Source organism: Hirundo rustica, chromosome 28, assembly GCF_015227805.2.
Source record: "Hirundo rustica isolate bHirRus1 chromosome 28, bHirRus1.pri.v3, whole genome shotgun sequence".
Taxonomy (NCBI): domain Eukaryota; kingdom Metazoa; phylum Chordata; class Aves; order Passeriformes; family Hirundinidae; genus Hirundo; species Hirundo rustica.
The window spans coordinates 2,867,637-2,886,296 of NC_053477.1; the positions used below are offsets into that span (position 1 = coordinate 2,867,637).

General features: G+C 44.2%; 1 protein-coding gene across 1 annotated transcript in view; it reads left to right on the forward strand.

Annotated features, from left to right (window-relative positions):
• Positions 1 to 18,437, forward strand: part of EBF2 (EBF transcription factor 2) — a 123,369-nt gene extending 104,932 nt beyond the window's left edge. Inside the window, exons 10-16 of the mRNA XM_040087654.2 lie at positions 62 to 188; positions 5,536 to 5,624; positions 6,852 to 6,917; positions 7,011 to 7,188; positions 9,045 to 9,230; positions 11,266 to 11,433; positions 17,840 to 18,437. Of these exons, the coding sequence (XP_039943588.1) occupies positions 62 to 188; positions 5,536 to 5,624; positions 6,852 to 6,917; positions 7,011 to 7,188; positions 9,045 to 9,230; positions 11,266 to 11,433; positions 17,840 to 17,871 (846 nt within the window). The 3' untranslated portion in view covers positions 17,872 to 18,437. The remainder of the gene's footprint in view (positions 1 to 61; positions 189 to 5,535; positions 5,625 to 6,851; positions 6,918 to 7,010; positions 7,189 to 9,044; positions 9,231 to 11,265; positions 11,434 to 17,839) is intronic.
• The last annotated feature ends 223 nt before the right edge of the window (positions 18,438 to 18,660 follow it).

Sequence of the window (18,660 nt, forward strand, 5' to 3'; positions counted from 1 at the left end):
ACTCGTGAAGCAAAAGATTAGAGCAGCCCCCTGACGGTGCCTCTCCTGTTGCCATTCCCAGCTGATCACACCTCACGCCATCCGCGTGCAGACGCCTCCCCGGCACATTCCCGGCGTGGTGGAGGTGACATTGTCCTACAAATCCAAACAGTTCTGCAAGGGAGCACCAGGCAGGTTCATTTACACAGGTGGGTGCCTGGGGTTTGGTTGCTTTTATCTTTTTTTTCTGCCAGAGTTGGGATTAAATGCTCGAGATGGTATTTTGTGTTTGGACTCAGATGTTCATTAATTTTTATCTATGTTACAGTCTCACACGCTGAAAGTTCTACAGCACTTCTAGCTAACAAAGTAAAAATGGCTCCTATCTATTTCTCTACAAGGCTGTTTAATCACAATTTGTCCAATTATGAAATGACACCTCAATTATTATCACTTTTAACCCAATAACCAAACACCCCTGGCCCACAATGCGGATTTTTCTTCCCAATTCCAAAATCCCACCCAGACCCAGGAAGAAGAAGGTGAAAAAGAAGGACTCAGCCTCCGCCCTAAATCCTCCATCTCGCTTTATCTCTGTTCCTGTGTTCTGAACCCTTCAGCTCTCAGTTCTGCACCCTGTGCTGTCACACACTTCTATCCCAACCACACACCCACAATCCCAGCGCTGTCACTCCATTCTGGAGCCTTTTCCACGGCCTCGGGTCAGTGCAGGGTTTGCTGGGGGGTCAGAGCCTGGCAGCACAGAAAGTTCTGGAATTCTCCATGCCCAGGGTTCCAACAGGGTTTGGGCTGCAGGAGCTGTGTCAGTGATTGGTATTGACAACCCTCGGTTTGATTAATTAATTAATTAATTAATTAATTTACTCTCTCGCTCTTCCAAGGCCTCTCTGGCAGTGGTGACATTTGGGGGAGTGTAAGGAGGAGGTTTCATAAGGCATTTTTTACTGCGCGTTGATATTTTTCCCAACTGCTGTCACAGCTTAGGTCTGCCTACAGAATATACAACCAAATATTTATGTTCAACCTGATTATATTTGATTTTTTTTTTTTTTTTTGGAAAGAGTTGCACTAAGATTGTTCGAAGAAGAAAATGGCGAACAGTTGGAAAGACGAAAATAAAAAATTAGCTCTGCATTTCAAGGGTAGATCCACGTGGCACAGTGAGGCTGTTGTGGGAGCTCATCTGTGTCCTGTAACGTGTCTCTGTGTCGGGCTGCTGCAAAGTGTGCTGTGCTGGCACTGCGGCACCTCTGGGGCTCTCAGCGTTTCCACTCCAAAGCGCTCTCGCTCAGGGTGCTGCAACCCGGCCATCAGCCTCCTCTCACGGCCAAAAATGGGACGTGTGGACTTTTCCATGAGGTTGCCACGTGGAAAACCCCCTGCCAGAGAGAGGCCAGCAGGATTCTGTAGACATGTGACGATGTGCTGGGGAGTAGAGCAAAAACCCAGAGAAATGGCTCAGGCTTGGAGGGCAATGGCAGCCGCTGAACCAACTTTAGCAGTTGAAGTAAGAGATGAAATACCTAAAATGAGGGACAAAAGCCTGCTTTTAAATCACCACACCCAAACACTCAGTCCCTGTGTGTGCCTTCATCTGGTGAGGACACAGGTTGTGTACACATCCCTGTTCTGTGCTGCTTTCCTTTCATCAGCTGCTCCTGGAATAAAAAAGACATTTGTTCTCTGCTGCTAATCTTGCTGTAGCTTCATCTTCCGCTTTTAATACGACACAAATTCAAATTCTCTGCTGCTGTAAGTGGTTCCATTATAGTTCCCTTGGCTTTAATAACACGCCAGTTTATGCCAGCTGAGGGCACATCTTGCAGGCTTTCCTAGCTCAGCTTTGATCACAGCTCTGCGTTTACTTTGTCACAGGGATGCTAACCTGGAAATGTGTATATCAGGGAGATTTGGAACATAATTTTCCTTGCTGAGCAGAAATCCTCCAGGGGTTACCTTGTCAGAGCAAAGCAATATAAAATCATCTGTGGGAGAGGTTGGGCTCTGGGTTGTGCTGTATCAGCCTCCGTGCCAGGATCCAGGGATGGGAAGGTGCTGCTTTGCTAAATCTTGTAAGGAGATCGGAGCCCTTGTTTTCTGCTTGTGAGAAACAACACTTACAAGGATGCAGAGAGCTCTATAAATTGGAAGAGTGAGTTCCCTTGGACAGAAAAACGCTGAGGTGACAAAGCATTTCCTGCTGTCACTGCTTTAGCCTGTGAGAGACATGGGGGAAATAGAGAATTGCAGGATCTGAGGGGGCTGACAGGAAAACCAGTGAGGGGCCCTTCATCAAGAACTGTAGTGACAGGACCAGGAGTAATGGGTTGGCACTGAAAGAGGGGAAATTTAGGTGAGATTTACGGAAGAAATTCCTCCCTGCGAGGGAGGTGAGGCCCTGGCACAGAGGTGCCCAGAGAATCTGTGCCTGCCCCTTCCCTGGGAGTGTCCAAGGCCAGGTTGGACAGGGCTTGGAGCATCCAGGACTAGTGGCAGGTGTGCCTGCCCATGGCAGCAGGGCAGAACAAGGTGATTTTAAATGTCCCTTCCAACCCAAACCATTCCATGGTGCAAACTTTGATACCACAGGTGCCTTTTCTCTGTTAACACCTCAAAGGCTGGGCAGCCCACTACAAAAACTGCAGCTTCATGGGTTCGGGATGTTTCTAGAGACACCCAGACTTTGATTCTGCTGTTTTCTCTGTGCTTTGTGGGGTAAATCCGAGGTGAGGTGCAGAGCTGTCGGACGTGGCCCTTTCCCACATCTCCCGGGGTGATATCAGCACTCAGGGCGAATCCTGCACCCTCCTCCTCCAGCAGTCTGATGTGCTTTGGTGTGTGCTGAGACAATGAGTGTTTTCAGTGTCAGCACTGTGCCGGGTGGGTGTTGCAGAGAGGGGCTGAGCTGCTGCTGCAGCTCTGGCAGATGCAGCCGAGTCTCCCGGAAGAACTTGCTCAGCTCTGAGATTCTTCTTCCCCTCCTATTCCAGCAAGTCAGAATAGCTTTTAAGATGGAAATACAGGTTTTGAAAGGTAAAGAACATTGAAGAGGAGGCACTGTCCTGACTCTGAGCCTCACATAAATAAAGCCAGGTAGTTGGTGACACATTTTGCTCCCTCCCTACTCTTATCCAACAAATCTGTTGTTAAAAGTCATGCTAAGGAGAGGTTTACAGGCTCACTGATAATTTAGTTGATTCCCTAGGTGGGTTCTTTTTTGTGCATGAATTACATCATGCCATGCCCAGTTTTTTAAACTGTTTTGGGAAGTTCAAGAGGCCCCTTGAGCCTGAAACTCTGGCTTTGAGGGTTGCCAAAGGGATTTTGTACCGGAGTCCATTGTCTGAGGGGTTTCATTTCAGATATCTGATTTCTAGGAAATAATGCACAGCCTGCTTGTGTGTCAGACCCATTCATGCTGTCAAAATCCATGAACCCCAAAGCATTTGGACATAATTCTGGCATATTTCTATGTAACACACAGGTAAATCACTCCTGACCCAGCAGCTCTTTGCTCAGTGGGAGTGGGATTGTGGAGAAGCTGCTTAATCTTTCTGGTGGATTCTTCATCTTTGGCCTCCACTTGGGAAGGTGTCATTTACTCCTCCAAATACTCGGTGTTGGTTTTTCACAGGATTTCACAACAGAGATATTTTTGTTCCATTAATGAGTAAAACCAGTAGTGGACAATTTTGTTGCAGGCTGCACAGAAAACCTTTGTGCTGGAAGACATAATGTCCACATTGATTGAGAACAATTCAGCATTGTTGGGAAATTATTTGCTGCTGTTGATCTATCAGGTTGAGACTGACCACGTCAATCCATTAGAAAAATGTTTGTTGAATTATAGCCAGCTTCTTCTTCCTGAATTAGCATTTTGCCTATTCCCACTAGCTGTTTTTAGTAACTTTATATATATTTGAGTTCCTGTATATTTCACATGTTTGAATTCCTATATATTTCACATTTCTTTAGCTTTAGATATGTAACTTAAATGGATAGATTTGTGATCAAGACGAGAAATGGCACATAAGAATATTTAGGCTCTTGAGAGAATTGGCCTCTAATTCTCAAGATTATTGGCAAAATAACCCACCCCCCAAAAAGAAACTCCTCTTCCCAAACGGGATGTAGATTCTGTGGCGGTTGAAATGTGTATTATTAAACTCCTTAAGCAAACCAGAATGGCTCCCAGTGGAGAGCAAAGACATTCTAAGTATAGCCAAGACTAAATTCTCAGGTCTGGGTTTTCTCTGCTCAATTCCCACTCGATTATCTCCTGTAATATTTAAGCTCCATGCCATGCCATAATTATTTAATAAAAAGTAAATATAAAATGTATCTCAGTGGGGAATGCGACCTTTTACCTTCCTGTTGTTATACCAAAGGCAGACAGGGATAAACAGAGAGCAGGGATGAACAGGGAGCCTGGATCAGTGTAAAAGTCTGTCTCACTTGATGGGTTCATCTCCTGGTGCAGGAGACGGTTCTCCTGCGAGGTGCTCAGGATATTTTGGGTGATTCAGTAAGAACCATCAGCATCTCTTGCAATCAGGGGTTTTCAGCTGTGCCAATGATAGTTATTTTGAAAAATAAATATATTTACCGCCCCCCAAAACAGCCGCAAATGGTACAAGAAGGTCTAAGCCAGCTCTGACTGAGGGTAGTACTAAAGGACTTACATATGTTACTTATTAAACGTGTCATGAAAATATTCGCAGAATCCTCAGCATGAATGTGTCATTTGTGTTAAAATGTGCATTCTGAAGAATAAGGGAATTCAAAGAAAAACATCCCTGTGACTGTGCTGGTGCACGGTGGCACTGCCGAGGTGTTGGAAGCAAGCAGAGCCCGAGCACTCAGAACACCGCAAGCTGAATTTTTGGGTTCTGCACCAATTTAAATTGGAGTTTGAATAGGAAATTCGATTATTGTTGCTGCGATTTCCTAGCAGAGACCAGGAAGGTGCCTGAAGTTTTCTGAAATCATCAGCGATGCCAGCAGGGCTCTGCCAGCTATTGCTAACCGAGGATCTGGGTCAAAATATCCTGGTTTATCCACCAGAGATTCAGATCATTACAGGGAAGTGGCGGCGTATGCAGAACACACAACTGGGGAAGGGAATGTGTCTAATGAAGGGCCGTGCCCTACTTTGGGAATGCAAAACGTTGGGGGCGTGTGTGGGATGTGTTTATTCGAGGAGCGAACACGGCTGTCTGATTCCTGGCTGTGTAACCAGCAGGAGAAGACCTGTTCTGGTGCGTGTTTGTCTCATAATTCGCTTTATCGCTGTCATGGTTTTGTCCAGAGTGAAACATCTGTCCTTAAAAAGGAGGATTTTGTGACAGTGCGGCTGCATCTTGCAAATTATTCATTCAGCTTTTGATAGAGGATGAGAAGTCAGCTGGGGAAACTGGAGCAGTTTTAAGTGCAGAAGTTGTGGTTTCTTTGTTGCCCTATTGAGACAGAGCCATATAAAAATACGTGTTTAGATACCCTCGTATAATGTGGTGGGGTTTGATGCTTTCCTTCCAGCTCTAAATGAACCTACCATAGATTACGGCTTCCAAAGGCTGCAGAAGGTCATCCCAAGACATCCTGGGGACCCTGAAAGATTAGCTAAGGTAAAATAATTTTAAGCATTTCACCCAGCCCACTAAATGTGCTCTTTCACCTCTAATTCCTAAAAGAGACACAATCCTATCTTGAATGCCAATCACATCTGAATTCACCAAGTAGTTGTAACTCTGGCAAGAATGGGATTGTGTAGAACCCACAGCGATTTTTGTGTGCTAGAGTTCAAACATTCTCTGTGTAATTTTGCTGCTAAATTGAGCCCAGGGAACGTTCCCAGTTCATTGTCCTTGAGCTCTGCCCTATCCATGGTGGCAAGTCCCTGAGCCCAAATGCTGTGTCCACACAAAGGAATGTGTTGAATCCTTCACACCTTCGTGTGGCCATGCGAAAGGATCCACTGAAATCCCCGGGGGAGCGGGCACAGCTGGGGTTCGACTCCGCTTTTGGCGCTGCTGAGGTGCAGCAGGTTCAGGACTCTGGAGAGCTCCGGGTCACGGAGCAGCCCCGGGCACGGCGGGGCCGAGCCGGGATCAGCCCCCGCTGCCTCCAGAGGGACTCGTGCTTTGGGGGGCTGCTCTGACCCACCGGGAGGGCTTAAATCCCTCAGGTACCTGGCAAATAACACCTGGTGAGAGTACCCCACCTCAGAGTGACCTCACACAAACACTGGAGTCACTTGAGAGAATCCTGGCTCGTGCTTTTATTTTATTTCTGTAACTATTCTATTCTATTCTATTCTATTCTATTCTATTCTATTCTATTCTATTCTATTCTATTCTATTCTATTCTATTCTATTCTATTCTATTCTATTCTATTCTATTCTATTCTACTCTAGTCTAGTCTAGCCTAGTCTAGTCTAGTCTAGTCTATTTGTCTAATAACTGTATTTATTTTTAATTTTACTTTAGGCTAGCCTAGTCTGTTCTGTCTTATCCAATTTATTGTTGTATTTTATTTATTTCCTCCTGTTCTATTTTATTATTTTATTGTTATTTTACTTATATACCTTTAAATTTTTATTTAATGTCTATTTAATTTATTGTTATTTTTGTTTGTTTGTTTTCTTTACTTATTATATATTTATTTTTTATTTTGTTGTTTATTTTCTGTATTTATCACACATTTATTTTTATTTTTTATTAATTCTCTTTATTATACACATTTGTTTTGTTTTGTTTATTTTTCTTCATTTATTACATATCCATTTCACTCCATTTTATTGACCAGAGATATTTTTCGGCCCTTAAAACACCTCTTCCCCTCTGCCCCACAGGAGATGCTGCTGAAAAGAGCCGCTGACCTGGTCGAGGCCCTGTACGGGACCCCCCACAACAACCAGGTCAGGCCGGCGGGGGTGGGACGGCGCAGCCCCACGCCCCGGGGGGGTTCCCCGCTGCTCCATCCCCGTCCCTGAGCTCTCCCTCATCCGCAGGACCTGATCCTGAAGCGCGCGGCCGACATCGCCGAGGCGCTGTACAGCGTGCCGCGCAACCCCGCGCAGATCCCGGCGCTGTCCAGCTCCCCTGCCCACAGCTCCATGATGGGCATCAACTCCTACGGCAGCCAGCTGGGCGTCAGCATCTCCGAGTCGGCGCAGGGAAACAACCAGGGTGAGCCCCGACGCCTTCCCCGACTCTGGGGGGGCCTTAAGTTTTAGATTTCGTGATTTTACAGGTTCTGTGCTGCCCAGGGCGCAGCTCTGAGCTCACACTCAAGGTCACTCAGCTCTCTGCACACGGCAGGGACACAAAACAAACCCTTTTCCTGCTAGAGACCGAGGACACTACAAATTTCAGGCCCAAAAGCACAAAAAATGGAGGCTGAAGAGAGAAAACTAAAAGGATTGGATTTCATAATCTGTAGTTGTACTTGAGCAGTTAAACTCCGGTATGCAAATGGACCAAAACTTATAAAAGTGTGAGACCTTGTGACGAGTCGCTCATTTTTTGTCAATTTTTGGTCCATTTTGTGTCCATTTTTTGTCCATTTTGTGCCCATTTTGGTTCCACCTTGAGTGTAGCCCTGGCCAGGCTCTTGTCCTGCCCAAGGTTTACCCTTAAAGCCCTTTCAATAAATCTCTATTTTATTCTCCAGCTCTGTCCAGTCTCTGTTCCAGCTCAGCCTACCCAAGGCATCACTAAGAACCCCAACCCAATCACTTTCCCATTGTTTTTTCCCTGGATTGGTTTTCCAACCTCTCCACATGCCCAGTGATGCCTTTAACTCTGGGCATCCCAAAGGATGGTGCTGCCCCCGTGTCTTATCTGAAATATTTTTTGATTTCTTTCAATACCAACTCACCCCTGAATTCCCTCCCTGTCTCCCTCAAAATATCTTTTTTTTTTTTGGATTATATCTCTGTTGTCACAAACAACAGGGGCAGCAGTTGGAAGAAAACCTCACACAGAGATGGAAAATTTTCTTTTCTTTTTTTTTTTTTTTTTTTTTGTTGTTGTTTTTAAGGCTGCTGCTTCAGTGTTAATTTTACCAACATTCATCTATTGTATGTATTACATTTAGTCCACATCCACTATTGATTGTGAGGAATGCACGCCATAGAAAAATGTATTTTGATTTTTAGCACACACAGTCTGTGATTGATCTCAATAATTGGCTGTGTTTAACACTCTAAGGCAACAAACCCAGGTACTTTAAAGTTAATTTTCTATCTGCCCAGTTAAAACAGATCATTAAGATAATTTTGCTCATTTTTTCAAGGTCTTACCAGCCCTGAATTAGAACATGATAATGTAAATGGGCAGAAATTACCTGATTTAATACATATTAAATATCATATCTAAATAGTGACTACTCTTAATGTAATTATTGTATCAGTCTCTCTAATGAAAGTTTTTCCGTGGAAAAACCCTTTTGCAGCTGGAATAATGATTTTGTCCTTTATGTCCTTTTAGCTGCAGTTTTCAACTCCCTTTTTGGAGTAAAAATAGGCTAAATTTTGGTCCTCAAATATTTGCTAACAGTTTTTAATACATCAAAAATGGGTTTTACTTATCCAGTTTATTCTTTCTCCCAAGCAGAAGAAATTAAAAGTTAAACTACAAACTTTATACAGGTTATAATTTCCCATTACTAATGTACTTGCTTTATCTGTAATTTATCTGTAATTCAACAATTCAACAATAATTTGAAGAGTAAAACCTCCCCCATTCATTGGTAGAAAATCCCATATATTATAAATTCTACCCCAGGTAAACATAAACACCCACAATATTGTCCAGGTCTTGGAACAGTTTTAAAATTTTAATAAATCGAAATTTATTGGAAAAATGTACATCGGCTCACTTCAAAAAAGTTGCTTCAGAACTTAAACTTCAGGGGAAAAACACTGAATTTATTGGTCAAATGTTCCAAGTAATCCGGATTTCAATGACATCTACTTAAGCAGGGGACGTGCAGGAGGATATTTTAAGCCAGGGAGGCGTTCTGAAATGTTCTTTACTTCCAGGTTACATCCGTAACACCAGCAGCATCTCCCCCCGGGGGTATTCATCCAGTTCCACCCCTCAGCAATCCAACTACAGCACCTCCAGCAACAGCATGAACGGCTACAGCAACGTGCCCATGTCCAACCTGGGCGTGCCCGGCTCCCCGGGCTTCATCAACGGCTCCCCGACGGGATCGCCCTACGGATGTACGGCCTCACCCTCATTTCCACCCCATCCTGCCTCCCCCTGCATTTCCATCCCATCCTGCCTCCCTCACCCTTATTTCCACCCCGTCCTGCCTCACCCTCATTTCCACCCCGTCCTGCCTCCCCCTGCCTCATTTCCACCCCGTCCTGCCTCCCCCTGCCTCATTTCCACCCCGTCCTGCCTCCCCCTGCCTCATTTCCACCCCATCCTGCCTCCCCCTGCCTCATTTCCACCCTGTCCTGCCTCCCCCTGCATTTCCACCCCGTCCTGCCTCCCCCTGCCTCATTTCCACCTCGTCCTGCCTCTCTCTGCCTCAGAAATCACCAAAAACTGATTTAGCGTGGGTTTTGCCGAAGGTTCTGTTGGGCGTATTTGGGTACAAGGTAGAAAAGGTTCCCATCTCTTTGAAAGTTGGACTTTCTTTATTTTCCTCTGTTTATTTTTAGCCCTCATGCAGGTTCCTGAGTGGCAAAGCCACCGTGGGAAATGAGGTGCAATTTGCAATCCTCCTGCCTCAGAAATCACCAAAAACGGATTTAGCGTGGGTTTTGCCGAAGGTTCTGTTGGGCGTGTTTGGGTACAAGGTAGAAAAGGTTCCCATTTCTTTGAAAGCTGGACTTTCTTTATTTTCCTCCATGTATTTTTAGCCCTCATGCAGATTCCTGAGTGGAAAAGCCACTGTGGGAAATTAGCTGTAATTTCCAATCCTCAGAAATCACCAAAAATGGGTTTAGCACAGGTTTTTCCCAAAGCTCTGGTAGGGTGTGTTTGGGTACAAGGTAGAAAAGGCTCCCTCTTTTTTTTTTTTCTTTTTTTTTTTCCTTTTTTTTTTTTTTGTGTTGGACCTTACTTCTTTATTTTCCTCCAATTTTTTTTAGCCTTTATGCAGATTCCCGAGTGGCAAAGCCACCGTGGGAAATGAGGTGCAATTTGCAGCTTTATTAAGGGAGTAGCCACTGCTTTTAGCACAGCGACTTTGCAAATCCTGGGTAAAAGCCACTCTGAAATAATTTTTATGAGTTTGAAGGCATTATCAATAACTGAGAGCCGAATTGGGGATTAATTTCCTGCGAAACCATATTAACTTCATAACCAGAAATATAACATATAATGGAATTAAGCTCTCAATTTCTGCTTGTTTTACCATGAGCACACACTCTTCCTTCCATACTTTGATTTCCTTCTGGCTAGGGAAAGTGTGAAAAGCAAAAAAAAAAAAGTATGCACCACCAGCTATGGTGTAAGTAGATAATTAAATATATGTTATATATATATATATATATAAAAAAAATATATATAAAAGCAAGATGAAGAATTAAACAGCTTCTATTATTATTATTATTATTATTATTATTATTATTATTATTATTATTATTTCCTCTTCTGGAGCTTTCCATAAGGAAAGGACCAGGTCTCCAGCATTGTGTTATTGTGGTTTCAAACTAATACTTCCAAGAGACCTGGGAATTCACATGAAATATTGTTATTTGTTCCTCCTTTTGCTGAGGAATGGCTGATATTGTTCTGGAAGCTCAGCAAACAGTTCCTGGGCAAATTATTGGACACAGAAATGGGCTTTTTTCTTGCAAGGCACTTCTTTTAAAAGGACCCAGTTTAGAGTAAAATCTAAGCAGCAGCCTGAAACCAAGGAAATTTGATATTTAAAAAACTGGGGGGGACACAGGATTTTCCAACCTTTCCGAATTCTAAGGACAGTGAGTGGACAGGCCATGACTGTTCCTATTGACTCTGTTTTTCCCTTGATGACTTCAAATTTTATGGCACCTTCACCCTTAATTTTGAAAGAATTATCACCGTGTTTTCTGAACGATTCAGTTCAACTCCCTCTCCGCTCCAGAATTATTCTAATTATACTCACTGAGAGAATGAGATCTCCTTTGAGAGGTAAAACAAGGAATCACAAAATGGATTCTCGATCAGACAAGGAATCGAGGAATCAGACAATGGTTTTACCGAATTTCTGATGAGAAATCCCTTTTTTGTTGTTTGTTTTTTGTTTTTCCCCTTTGGCAGTGATGTCCTCAAGTCCAACAGTCGGCTCCTCCAGCACTTCTTCCATCCTCCCGTTCTCCTCCTCGGTGTTCCCTGCTGTCAAACAGAAGAGTGCCTTTGCTCCTGTCATCAGACCCCAAGGGTCCCCCTCTCCCGCCTGCTCCAGCGGCAACGGGAACGGGTTCAGAGGTGAGGAGATGTGCTCTGACGCTGTTCTGCACCAGGCCAGGCTGTTTTTATCCCCACAGAGGTGCACCAAGCTCTGAGGGCTGCCAGCAACCTCCCAGAAATGGCTCAAAAATAATTACTGAGACGGCTGATCAGAGGTGTTTTGAAAGTGCAGAAAGGTTTTAATTAAATAAGAAAATAACAAACCCTACAGAACAGAAGAGTAAAAGCCCTGCACAGTCTAGGGAGGTTCCTTGCACCTGCTAAAACACCCCAAAAAAACCCCAGAGACTCTGGGCTCTCTCTTACATAGATCCAGGAGGGATTTTTGCCTTACTGCCCAATAGAAAATAGCGACATTCCTCGAGGAACAGCTCGAGGGTCCAACAGGAGCTTTTGTCCCGGCACTGGGCTCATCACAGTGAGAGGAGCGCAGAAGGTTCTGGTTCTTCTTCCTTAAAGTTCAGGGGTGAAACTCAAACTCTTCCCCGGTATGGAAACACCTGCTCAGGTGTGGGGCTGCACTGCAATGGTTCTCCTGTTAATTCACATTAAATCTTCAGTCTGGGGGAAAGGCAGCCAGCACCTGAGTGCCAGAAACCGTCACCCTGAATGACATCACACTGCTAGGACAGGGCTCAGGAGTGAAAATCTGCCCCAGCCCAGCTGGATTAAAGGATTAATCCAAGCTTTTGGCTTTAAAGCAGGGCCCAAGCGCTGATTTCCACGGGAAGGTTCTGACCCGAAGCGTTTCAACCCCAGAATGATTTGGGCTGGGAAAGGACCTGGGAAAGGACCTTAAAGATCCAGTTCCCACCCCCAGCCCAGACAAGGGACACCTTTTCCTGGGATATAGAGGAATACCAGCTCTTTTGTGGGGAATGACTTCTCCTCAGGCTTGGGGGACTTGTTAAGCAGAGCAGAGTTAATCCCCGGCTCTGTCCAGAACACAAACCTGCTGCAAGGTTTAGGCTCAGCCCGGGAATTGAGCCCCACAGCCCATTTACAGCCCTTTTAAAGGTGATCTGTGAAACAAATGCGAGCAGTGAGATAAGAATGGAAACCTGCACCGAATTCTTGCTTTTAACAGGCTGGTGGGGGGGTGTGTGCAGCGCATAAATATGCTCCAAGTCTCCATAAAAAATGCCTTTATAGGGCCTGGGAAGTCATCTGGCTCCTTCAGACTTCGCTAGAGATAGCCTAGGAAACACAACTCTGGGAACTGAGCCGTGCCAAGAGGCAGTGGTAATTCCAAATGAGCCCCACAAACAGCACCTGTTGGGCTGGGTGTGATATAAACCCTTAGCTGGGCCACGGGGACTTGCAGAAAGTGCGATTATTTTATGCAGTGAGGAAATTCTAAGTGTGCTGAACAAAAACCAGTAACGTTTTTAAAAGCTAGCTCCGAGAATTCTGAAACAGCTTCATCCCCTGCCCCGGTGACAAGGTAATCTACACTTTCCTAAGATTTTCTTCCCACAAATGTGTAGGTCCATTGATCTCGCCATGTGAATGCACTGATTTAAGTCTGCTTTAAACTTAAACTTATTTAACTGTTATGTAGAGATGGCCTAAATATTAAGCTAAAATATTAAGTAATTACCTGAGATGGTGCTAAACACAAATCAGAGAGAAATCCACTCAGGCTGCTTCTGGGAGACAGAAAAGTGACAGATTAAAAAACTACCGAAGTATTTAAATTAGTAATTTTCCTTAATGTAACTCTCAGGCCTCTGCCTATAAAGAGTTTATCTCTCTTTCAACCTATAAAGAAATAAAATACCAGAGACCAGTTGGTGCCATCTATGCCATTTGGTGTTTACAACGTATTTTATCCAATCTATAAATCAGTAATCAATGAGAGATTCTAAAAATTGAGTTTTATATTGAATATAACAAGATCTCACAGCTAAAACTTGACATCCATCCATTTCTACAGACCAGACTTCAGTCCTGAGCTGGTCAGGATTAATCTATGAGGTTAAAGTTGTGAATAATTACTAAATTAGCAAAATAAGAGATAAATGGATACAGAATTTATTACCCACATCCCTTCCTTTGTGGGATTTCTGCCTGCACATCAGCACAAACATAAGTGCATTCATATTCTACAACTGTTAAATTTAACACCCAGTAAAGCAGGACTGGGCAGTGACACAGCAAGAAGAAACAAGGTTTGTTACGCCAGGTCTTGGTAACTATTGAACTCTTTCAGCCATGGATGCAAATTCCAGCTGAAATATTTAAATTGATGCAAGCTGGGGAGCACATGCTTTGGAAAGGATCCAGGTACACGCGGCCTGATATCCAAATTAACGTTCCCACAGTGCTGACAGACAGATGTGGCCAAAAAGTCAACGGGAGGCTCCCAAAGAGGCTTCTTGCCTGGGCTGAGGCAGTGGGAGATGGATAACGCCCTCTGCCCAGGGGCTGGAAACCAGGGATAGGTGTGCTGGGCATGGAATTCGGGATTTATATTCTTATTTATCAAATCTAGGCATCCAAAAATGCTGCTGGAGAGAGAATAGCAAAAGCACAAGGGAAGCAGTGAATATGTGCAGGCCCCTTTCCAAAGCCCATGAACTCTGAAGTTCCCTACCCACAACATGTGGAAAACATCTCCTCAGTATAATATAATAATAATAATAATAACAATAATTTTTATAGAAATATATATCTACATTTAGAGGATGATCTTCTTTGTGTTTACTATTATTATTATTATTATTGTTATTATTGTTATTATTATTATTATTATTATTATTATTATTATTATTATTATTATTATTATTATTTACCAGCCCCTCAGAGCATGCCACTCTCCTTACAGGCAGCAATAAAAATCTAGATTAGATTTTCCATATGCGTTAATCACAGCAGTATTTAAGCCTGGATTAAAACCAGTCTGAACAGGAGCAGCTGTGCAATCTTCATCCTCAGATTTGCACTCCCATTTCTCCAGCAGTTTACTGGGACTTTTTTTTTCCCCAAAAAAATGTATTTTGGGAGGATTTGCTCCCTGCGAGGGTGGGGAGGGGCTGGGATGGAATTCCCAGAGGAGCTGTGGCTGCCCCTGGATCCCTGAGGGTGTCCAAGAGCGGGTTGGAGCACCCTGGGACAGTGGGAGGTGTCCCTGCCAAGGCAGGGGTGGCGCTGGGTGGGATTTAAATTCCCTCTCAACCCAAACCATTCCAGGATCCCAGAGTTCAGCACTAAAATCCCCTCCCCAGTCCTCACGTTTGAATTGCAGCGAGTCCTTTTCCACTCCAAGTCAGTTTTCCAAAGGCCACTTGTACTCACCAGGCTGATGATCATTATTAATTACACCCATTAAAGGTGCCTATCACCAGATCATCTGGGTGCTCCCCATCTTTGATTATTTATTTATAAAAAAATTCTCCAACCTTGTGACAATTTTAATCAAGTGTTTCGGTTGATAATTGCAAGCTGTCAAGGTTAATACAATAAGGCTCATCTCTAATTCTTTTTCCATTTCCCTCCAAGAGAAAAGGAAAAAAAAAAAAAAAGAAAAAAAAAAAGACCCTCTGGGATAGTGACTGGTGGTTGCTATATTCCCAACTCATCAGGGAGTGTCCTGCATTGAACCACCTTTATTGAAAAGTTACATCGATTCAATATATAGTAATACAGGCAAAAATAATTACAGCTTTGCTAGCAGTGTAAGACCTTAATCCAAACCTCCCAAACATTCAATAAAAAGCGATCCAGACTGGGAATAGGCTTTTGACAGTGCAGCCCCAACGGGGAGTGGAGGTGGGGTGGAAATGGGCAGAGCAGGGTGTGTGAAAAGAGAGAGAAGCCTTGAGATGAGCTGGGGGAAACCAGGGGAGAATTCCAGGCAATATTCCTGCACCGACTGGTTCTTTGTTGCAGGAGGAGGTGAGGCTGAGAATGAAATGCCAGCGACACAGAGCAGGCTTTGCTTGTGTTCTCTGTGTTACAGGACTTGCTGCAGCAGATCATGGAATCACAAAATCCCGGGATCGTTTGGGTTGGGAGGGAATTAAAATTCATCCAGTATCACCCCTGCCATGGGCAGGGACATCTTCCACTAACCCAGGTTGCTCCAAGCCCCATCCAGCCCTGCCTGGAACACTTCCAGGAATCCAGGGGCAGCCACAGCTTCTCTGGAAACCTGTTCCATCCAATACATACATTATTTAGTTATTAATGTCTCTAATCCTACAGTAAAAAAAAAATGTACTTTCATTTAAAGTTAAGGAACTTTCCAAAACGCTGCATCTATGGGTTTTCTCAAAATATTTTTGTAGAGACGTGGCAGAAACTCAGGTTTAAGCTTTGCTTTGCTTTGCTGGAAGTTTTCCTTGATTTAAAAAAAAAAAAAAGTTAATAAAAACAGCATCACAAAAAAACAATTTATGCCATTATGGACCGGCTCTCTTGGGAACAGAGCTCAAACTAAAATGACACCAGCCCCTAAACTAAGCAGTGCTCCGCTGTTCCTGTGGTACAACCCCTGGTGCCCAGACATCCAACAGCCAGAAAATGTCACCCTGGACGGGGCCAGGCCTGTGCAGGTGCTGCTTTCCTTGCTGCAGGCAAAGATCCAGCCAGGACACCTCAGACCAAGAGTTTAAACCCCTGGAGGCAGCCGGGATGGTTTTGGCTGGAGCAGGGCAGGAGGATGTGCTCCCATGGGATGGAGCCAGCGCAGAGGGCACGCTCTCGCCTCTGCTTCCAGCCCAGCAGGGCCCGGAAAAGGCAGAAATTTCTCAGCAGAAACCCAAGGCTAAGTCAAGTTTTCCTTTCTAAGGACAGAAAGGCAGGCATGGGGTCAACACCCAGCCCTCCACATCGCTCTGGGACAACACTACTAGGATTATTTTTGGGGTTTGGGGGTGAGGAGAAGGAATGGAGCAGCGCCCTCGGTGTCATCAGAGCGTCTCTTTTTTGATGCACTCGCACGTATCCCCAAAACAGGCAGGGAAATGTTCACCTGCTCTATTCAGGGTTGAAAAGATGAGGAGCAACAGCAAATTCCAAAGCGATTACAAGAAGTATCAGTTTGACTTCGGGCTGTTGGGTTTCACTTTCTCTTTCAGCTATCTGCTGAAATTGGCAGGGACTTTAGCCCCGGTCAGTAGGAAAATATGAAAATATTTATTTTCCTGTTGTATGAAGTAAGAGACCATACCCACAGCTGTTTAAAACACAGCACCAGCAGCAGACCTGCGTTAGGAACTTGTCCCAAAGCGCTTTTTTAAACCCTCTCAAGTAAAGGGTGAGGTGAATTCTCAGGGGGACGGGGCTTTACACACGCCAATGATCCCACAAATTTCAGTGCACGTAAATCTTTGCAGGATTAGGACCTCGCACTGCGCCGAGGCCCCTTTGAAAACGTGGCTGGCTCATTTCTTACACAAATACATCTAAACTCAGCTTACTCCTCAAAAACCTCGGGGAGCAGCACTGGTTCCAGGCAGCTCCAAAGGTGGCTGAGGAGTAGAGCTGCAATTAAAGGCAGGAGAGTGACTAATAAATAATTTACATAAGCCCAGCGTTCTGGGAAGGTGCCAGGTGGGGCTGCGGGGACTCAGACTAGTGGGGGGAACCAAGGGAGGGAGTGAGGCTCCTTCCATTGGAACCAGACTGGCAAAACCCAGCTCTGGGCTTTGGCCTGTGGTTCAGGGCTCGGAATTCCCTGGCTTGGGCTCGTCAGCAGCACGGGGGGTTTGCAAATTCCCCTTGCTTCCACACCTTTCCTCGCCCCCAGCCCTTCCAAGCAGATGAGCAGGGTGGGGAGGGAGCAGGGACCCTGCTCAGGTTTGGTTTTTGAGGATGGTTTTGAGTGTTCAGCTTGAGAATTCTGAATTTGGGGGCAGTTCTGAGCAATGTCCATCTCCAGGGACTTCTCTCCAGAGATAAGCACTCAAAGTGGGAAGGTTTTTCTGCGAATGAACATGAATTGAATTAATCCCCTCTCTTTTTTTTAATCCATTTAATAACCCTGGTGGGCCTTGGCTTTTCACAGAATCAGAAACCATGGAGTGGTTTGGGAAGGGACCTGAAATCCCACCCAGAGCCACCCCTGCCCTGGCAGGGAATCACCTCCCACTGTCCCAGGCTGGTCCAGCCTGGCCTTGGGCACTTCAGGGATCCAGGGGCACCCACAGCTCCTCTGGGAATTCCACCCCACCACCCTCACAGGAAGAAATTTATTCCTTTTGACCCCGGATTAGCCCTTTGCTCATTGCCCGTGTCACGGTCAGCCCTCACAGTTCTCAGTACAGCAGCAAAAGATTTAAAGACACTAAAACTCAAATTTAACCTCAGATCAGCGCCTACCTCTGATTCCTGACTGCTCACAGGAGGGTGGAGGGCTCGAATATGTTTTGTTCCACAACATTTTGCCACAATTTCATCTTTTTTCACTTTTCTTTTTCAGCCATGACTGGTCTTGTCGTTCCCCCGATGTAAGGAAGGGGCAGCTTTGCCGCTCTCCCTCTTCCCTTTTTTCCTCCTTTTTTTTTTTTTCATTTTTCTTTTACAGCACAAAACTACTTATTGTGATGGACCACTAAAAAGAAAAAAAAAAATAGCACTACAAGCTCCTTTTTTGGGGGAAAGCCAGGCCCAGGAAAAAAAAAAAAAAAAAGGAACATTTTTTATGGATTGGACGAGATAGAAGTCTGCATCATTTACCTGTTTCATATTTCTGACACAACCACATCAACTCCTGAAACATTGGGAACGAAGAATCAGCAAGAGCCAGGACGAACAAGAGTTGGCAGAATGGAATTAGAAAAGCAAAGTCTTTCCTGGAAGACAAGAAAACCTTCCTGAGATTTGTAAAATATTCAAAGGAAAAAAAAAAAAAAAAAAAAAAGAAATTGGCAAAACGATTCAAGCTTGATATTTTGGATACAATTTGTTTTACTTTGTAGGGGTAAAAAAAAAGTTGAAGTTTCTATTTTCTATGGAGCCTTTCAGATATCGATTTAGTTTATGCAGAAAAACAATTCAACAAAACAGGGTACCAGCATGAAAGAATTTCTAGGACAAACTGACATGAATGATGGAACTTTGGTGTATGTGTGTATTTGCTTATAGTTTAACCTCTTTAAAAAAATGTAAGATGTTTTACAATTATTTAAATAAATAAACTTGTAACTTATTGTATGTAGAGGTAGAAATTAAACCCTTTTTTTTTTTTTTTTTTTTGGATTTTTTTTCCCTCCAGTTGTACAATGAAGAAAGATGATGCAA